A 7,580-nucleotide genomic window follows, 5' to 3' on the forward strand; every position below is an offset into this window, starting at 1 on the left:
TTGCCCTAGAAATGAATATTCGGCTTCGGTGTAATAAAAACATTTAGGTAATAAATAATCATTGCGACTGTTCTTGTGATTAGCCCTCGGTCACCTGTAGCGTGCAAATGAATGGTCAAATAACCAACTTTTCTGGGTGGCAGCAGCAGCGGTCGCGGTTCTATGGCGCCGTTCAAACTTATTGTAGCGTTAATGTGTAATTAATTATAACAATTAAATTAGGATCTGGTAACAAATACGTGTGGGTGTTAGGACGATTTATTATAACAGTAAGGAGGTCCTACGAGTTGTATTGCAGTAAAATCCTAGAGTCTACATATCCTTTAAGGATATCTCCCCACCCATTTTGCACGGGTATTGCTCTAATGAGATTTAAACGTTTATTGAGCGAATGAATATCGAATCCAATTAATCACTTGTTCTTTTATTTATAGAGGAGATATATCTCGTATGCTCAAGCCAAAAATTCTCAATGAAATTTCAGCACCTAAATTTATGTTACCGACACAAATTTTTGAATTTTTTTTGTAAAATAAGGTATTTTGTATATTTATCAATTACCAGAGAGAGAGAGTGAGGATAAAAAAAATGTTTTGCCACATGTTAAGCACAATATGTACAGACGCCCAACAAGTGTCGCAGCGCGACAGCGCTCAATCTGACGTGTACTGTAGGCCAGGTATTCTTCTGGACTAACTCACTCCTTGGCACGCGAATCAAGTGCGCCTCACTGCCCCACTGCGTTCGCCGCACGCGAGGCATATGATATAGCTACTAATACAGAATCTAAAATCTAAATGATAGGCTTTTGCATACCTATGGTAGTACAGTAAATAAAGATACAGCTTGTGTAACTTTATACTTTGCCTATATTAACATGTTATCCTGATATAGCGTCGAGCGCGTAGCGTAGTGTGGTGTGGGGGAGGTGGAGGGTGAGGGGGAGAGAAGGCAGGAGAGGGGGTGGGGAAGGGGCGGTGGAGCGAGCTCTAATAGCAAAGGCAGTTCAGTCCTTTTGTTAACAGTACTATCCAAGTCCATAGTTTAACCCCACTCATGCTTGAGAGATGATCAAAACGGTTTAATCCAGGTAGTCTACTTACTCATTTCGCACGTAGCAGAAAGTCGGATTTCATGGTCCTTTCATAAAGGTGATAAACAACGGTAGGTCACAGCGCTGAAACAAAAAAGTTTGCATCTGCGTGCCGTTAGCCATGTCTTCAGAAAAATATGTCTGATATCCTGACCTTTCGCCCCACTGCCCTTTAAACGCTGTGACCTCACAATTTCGCGCTGGTGATGGTTTCCTTATCCCAATCACACTATACATCGAATATTAAGAGCGTAGGTCGAGCCGTTGAGATTTGTGCCGCAATTCCGTATTTCCTCCTATAGGGGGAAATATTCTCCCTCTATTGACACAGCTTGACCTTTGACCATTGACTCCCAAATTCGACATCCTGAGTCCTTTTCGCGATTCCCCAAATCAGAAATCGGAACTGAGAAATCGGCGTTTTTCTATTTTTCACAATGATCGACCGCCTGTGTGAAAAATGGGTGAACGTATGTGAAATATCTATTGTTAGTACTTACTGCGACATATCCATGACTAACAGACACCACTAAATTGGTAAAATGTTCCATGCACCTTAATAAATTCTGAGAAATTACGAGGTTACCATCGCAGAACGCGCGAACTCCGCTCATCCTGACGTCACAAAGCTAATATGTCAACAAACGCGCGCCTTGTACCGCACTACAGTAAGGTGTGTTGCGAGGTGTTAGAACCAGAATGGGCGTGGGATACTTAATTGTTTGATCACTAGCAGATGTACATGAATGTACATGAATACATGTAATGACAGCTGTAGCAGGGTTGACGCTGAATGATACTGGCTTAGTGAATATCGTGGTTGTATCATGTATCTGACGTCATCATGACGTCAGCCGCTGCTCACTACACATGTAAGCATGCTCTGACAGTTCACATGTACCGTTATATAAAGAAATGAGCATGTACGAAGGTGGTACATAGTGTTAGCCATCAAATAAAATTGAAAATAAAAAATCGGTAAAATTTTGCCTAAAACCTTGAGAGTATGCCACACTTGGATGTGGATATCTGCAGGGCCGTAGTGGCCTCCCAAAAAGTGCTACTGCTGAAATATGTAGCCGATGCGGGGGAGGGGGTCTAGTCACTAGAGTGCAATAATTTGCATTATGCACGCAAGTTAGATGCCTCGTGGACATAAAGCATTAGAAGTAAAATTGGTCTTGTCGCGTATAGTTGTGATATTCGTGTGTATAGTTATGATAGTCTAGTGGCGAATTTCGGCGAAAAAAATGCCCAAAAGGCCTTTTCTAGAGACTTTCTGTTGTGTGCTTCCTAAAGATCACCAAACTGCATGCAGTGCTCCCTTCGTACAACCAGAGCATATAAATCAACTGATTTATGACACGTGACCACTATTAAATCACTACCGGTGCATTACCCGTTAGGAATTAGGTCTAACCGGTTGCGTGATTTTTTTTCCTAGGGTAATCAAGAACATAGGGCTTTAGTGAGCGCTGCCATTGGTTGATACAAATCACGTGCTTCAAACTCCTGTTTTATGGTGCATTGTGACCTTACAAACCCTAACCCTAGCCTTAACCCTAACCCTATTTTTTTTTAATATAAAAAATTAGATTTTTAATTGTTGTAAAAGTTAATTGTTGTTATTAAATTGTTGTAAATAAATCATGTAATTATTTGCGTTAATTGGAAAAAAATTGTTAAGTGGATAAAGATAGAAAAATACAAAAAACAGGAAAATAATTAAAAAACGGATGGGATTCGATCCAATGACCTTTCAGCCGTGACGTGTCTACTGTACTCGTTCGGCTATTCAGGGTTATTGGAATTATTGATTATGGATATGCTGTGAATATGACGACACTGTGACGTCATTGAGCGACAAAACAAGCTCAACCAATGGCAGCGCTCACTAGAGCCCTAGATTTTTTTTAGAGATTTTGAAATTTATTTACGCTTTCAAGTATATTACATTGTTACATATATCACAAGTTTTTTTTAAATAAATACAGCGAGGGAGGGGGAATTGACTATACAGTCTTCAAGTCAGCCACTTCGGAACTCTATGTTCTTGATTATCCCAAGGAAAAAAATCACGCTAACCGGTTAGGTTAGAGGATGTGACGCGTCATCGGGCGACCAATTGGAGGGCCCGCAGCTCCTGCACTAAAGCTGACGCGATGTTTTGTGGTTGCATTATTTAGGCTGGCTATCGAGTGTGGGAATGACATGCACATGGAGATGGGTGGATGGTTACTGTTAATTTAAAACGAATTCTTTCAATGTATGGTCCCCATTCGACTGCGCGACTGTTTTTCAGGCACAAATGTGGTGTCGGTTAGTAAATTCGCGATCTTTTTTTTAAAACGCCGGACAACGTACATATGTCATAACTCTAACGGTGCACAGCTGAAGTATATGGCTACCTAGCTTTAATATTGCCACTCGGCCGAAAACGGTCGAAATACTATTTTTCAGCTCTTGAAATTCAATTCTCAAGTATAGGATCCTATGGAGGATTTAATAGTGGTCTGTTCCACTGATCTCTATAATATATATCATATATTATTATATATAATATATAATATATAATATATAATATATAATATATAATATATAATATATAATATATAATATATAATATATAATATATAATATATATCTATAATATATATATATTATAGAGATCAGTGGTCTGTTCTCGTTTGATTGAGCCCATGGGCGAGAGCGCCATCTGTCGTGGAGTTTGCATCATACGCAGCCGAGTCAATCCCATCATGCATTAGACTATGATGGCTGCGCCCATGCTGAAATGTTTTGCATCTTTACACTCTGGGAGTGGGAGATTATTAGTTCGAAACTATTCCAGGACAGCGTATACTGTTCTGTACGTAACGTATATTGTCATTTATGCTAACAATTTAACGAATTGTTTGATTAATTATTACACGTCATGTTATCAAAATGAAGACTGATTTTCAGTGTTCCTCCTAACCGTAACCCGACCAGGCCGTGTGACTGACGTCAATATGCAGCCTGACATCCATCCATTGGAAAATCTTGTACCTCTACAAAAACTGCCGAACAATTACGTATATCTCAAATAAAATAATCATCTAAGCATTTCTGCCTTGTTTTGTATTAACTTGTATAACCTTCACCTTATTATAGTATACTATTAGTATTAGTAGTCCAGCGTTGTTATTAAAACTAATAGTAATACTACAATACATGCGTCTAAACAGAGGAATTGCACCGATCTGTGATTGGAGGATAAAAATAGAATTCGTGACGTTTCGTTTTCATTTTGCACACCCCGCCGCATACGCTAGTATTAGTAATAGGTAGTGTCTAAACGACCGGACCCGGTTTCGGAGGCCTGAACAACCGGCTCTCTTCTCTGATTTAGTGATTGGTCAGTTTCCGAACATAACAGGACAAATATATAATAGGACAATTTTTAATGCAAAACATAAAGAAATATATTTAATTCCGAACATAAACAAAAGTTACAGAACAAATAAATGCAGAAACAAATAAAATCCAAAGAAATACAAAAAGCAGAGGAAAATAAAAACATCTTATGGGGTTCGAACACGGTCCCTTACTATCACGACGCGAAAGCTCTACCGTTGAGCCACTGAAACCAACTTAAAAGTTAGGGCTATAGTCCCTAATCCTAACCCTAACCCTCACAATCCTAACCCTAACCCTATCTCTAATTCTAAAATAAAATAAAATTAGCCAAAAATAATACAAAATGAAATAGTGACCAAATTAGCCAATCGGAGAAGAGAGCCGGTTGTTTAGTTTGCAGGATACCGAAACCGGATCCGGTTGTTTAGACACTTCCAAACTAATACCTCAGTTCGCTGTGCACAGTGTAAATTTCAAGAGCCGAACCAAAGTTTCAACTAACCGCCAACCGCCATGTTTCCAGTGCGCATGCTTTGGAACGGCACGCGGAAAACCCGAAACGACATAACATACCATAGCGTTGGCGCGAGCATAAATAAGCATCATATACTCGTATATATATAAGTATTAAAACATTGAAAACTAGGAAACATCAATCTACAACAACTTATAATTATCACTGCGAAGATAAGTACTTGCTTTGTGTTAAGGCCTACGCACTGTTAAAATCAGGTCCATTGCCGATTTTAGTCACACTGAACATGGCGGACATGGCGGCTGTCTGGTTGTTTTGATCCAATTCATCTCAGAAAAACGGCATAACTCGATAAATAAGTAGCGCCCAGTAGCTCCCAGTTACCGCGAGCAAGCCAGAGGTTTATAGATTTGTTTGAGCTATTACATGTGACGCTAGCTGTGTCGATGGTTGGATACCGAGCCAACTACAAGGATTTATGGGCAAGAATTTGAAACGGTATTCTAACCCTAGCAATACCGTTTCTTGGAGCTATATGTTCCTCCTAGCTCTAGTACTATAGCCCGCGTACAGTGACTGCTGCAGGGCTATAGAACATCTTGATCTAGATTTCGCAGCTGCGCTAGCTCCCAAAAGTTCTCACGAAAAATCGCTCACAAGACGCAAAATGATTGGGCTTTTTAACACTTATCTATCTACGTGGACATCTCACCTATCTTATTGAACACTTTCCACAACTTTAAAATACACCATGTATTTATGCATTTATTACTCACAAGTCAGCACTACTGGCAATTCCATTTGAAATATTGTGGCGTGCGCACACGTGACGTCACCGGATATGTAGGCAAAACACATGGCAGCTATGGTGCATGTATATACAATGTGACGTATATACAATATACGGTGACGTCACGCGTGCGCACGCCACAATATTTTAAACGGAATTGCCAGTAGTGCTGACTTGTGAGTAATAAATGCATAAATACATGGTGTATAGTTGTGGAAAGTGTTCAAAAAGATAGGTGAGATGTCCACGTAGATAGATAAGTGTTAAAAAGCCCGATCATTTTGCGTCTTGTGAGCGATTTTTCGTGGGCACTTTTGGGAGCTAGCGCAGCTGCGAAATCTAGTTCAAGATGTTCTATAGCCCTGCAGCAGTCACTGTACGTGGGCTATAGTACTTAGTACTAGAGCTATGTTCCTCCCTGCACCTGTATATGAATATTCGGTGGCGTTGGCCCAAGGATATGCAGCTGTCCACATTTGCACATGTCGCACATTGCGAAAATGCATTGGGTTCATCTAATGGTTTATTCCCAGTTGGCCTACTTCCATTTCGCCTACAGCAAAATTCCCAGTTGACCTACATCCATTTCGCCTACTGCCAATTCGTCTACGCTCAAAATCTACCCCATTCGGTTCCCATTTCGTCTACGATCGGTTTGTTCACTAAATAATCATTTATAAATAATAAAACATGGCGTTGATTGGCATACATAGACTTGTACAGCAGTGGTTCCCAACCTTTTGGACCCCCCGTAGCCCTAATTTTTTTACGCTATTTCCTGGTACCCCTTCGCCCACCATAAGCAAAATGAAGAACCAACACTGATGTATTGTCATGAATATTTTGACATCATGTTTATGTTTTATTAATGCAGTCGCACAGCGAATTTTTCCAATCAAGCCGATGTCGATAGAGATGCCTGAATCACCCGCTGATTATTATATAGCACTACTTTTTAGCTCATCTGACATAGTTAGATGCAGCTTGTAGAATCGCTTGATCGTCCGTGCGTCCGTCCGTGCGTCCGTCCGTGCGTCCGTCCGTGCGTCCGTCCGGGCGTCAACAGTTGGGCACAAATCTTAACCGCTCGACGTACGGTCACAGGCCTAAGGCCACCTATATAGAATTGTAATAATAGTGTATGATGGGGGCCCAAGGCCTTATATGTAGTATATTTGTATGGCGGGGGCCTAAGGCCACCTATATAGTATTGTAATAATAGAATAGTTTATGATGGAGGCCCAAGGCCACATATGTAGTATTGTATATGACGGTGGCCTAATGCCATCTACATAGTATTGTATAGTATAGCTATAGTGTATGCTGGCGGCCCACCAAGGCCACATAATATCAGGGGTTAACAAGAATTTTTGTCAATTATTGTCAAATTTGTCAAATATTTGTCATTATTAACCCCTGATAATATAGTATTGTGTATGAAGGGGGCCGAAGGCCTCCTGTATAGTATAGTGTGTGGAAAGCCTTGGTTGTAAGCTATATACCGCCTCCAGCAAAGAAAGGTAGGCTGCATCACTTGCACGGTGTATTATTGCGCCAGCGGAGCCCTAGGCCCCCGGTGGCTTAAAGGGATAGTTTACTCTAGGTTCTAGGGTTATTTTCAGTTAATTTAAGTTAAAATTAAGCTACATAAAAAGTTTCATGGTTCAATCACCATTAGAAATATTATTAAAAAATGTTTTAAAACCAACGACTACAGTTTGATTACAACGACGGTGGCGCCACTTAAAGCGCACGATCTGATGAGTTGCGCAAAACCACTTTTCAGCCAAAGGCTACAGACCGAGGGTGTTTCTTATTTATTA

The 7,580-nt window shown here is 40.3% G+C and overlaps 1 protein-coding gene across 1 annotated transcript in view; it reads left to right on the forward strand.

Annotated features, from left to right (window-relative positions):
* Positions 1-3,858: 3,858 nt before the first annotated feature.
* LOC106810718 (probable cytosolic oligopeptidase A) overlaps positions 3,859-7,580 on the forward strand; it is a 21,006-nt gene continuing 17,284 nt past the window's right edge. The window contains exon 1 of the mRNA XM_014814153.1: positions 3,859-3,962. Coding sequence (XP_014669639.1) covers positions 3,865-3,962 — 98 coding nt within the window. The 5' untranslated portion in view covers positions 3,859-3,864. The remainder of the gene's footprint in view (positions 3,963-7,580) is intronic.

Source organism: Priapulus caudatus, unplaced genomic scaffold, assembly GCF_000485595.1.
Source record: "Priapulus caudatus unplaced genomic scaffold, Priapulus_caudatus-5.0.1 Scaffold467, whole genome shotgun sequence".
NCBI classification, from domain to species: domain Eukaryota; kingdom Metazoa; phylum Priapulida; class Priapulimorpha; order Priapulimorphida; family Priapulidae; genus Priapulus; species Priapulus caudatus.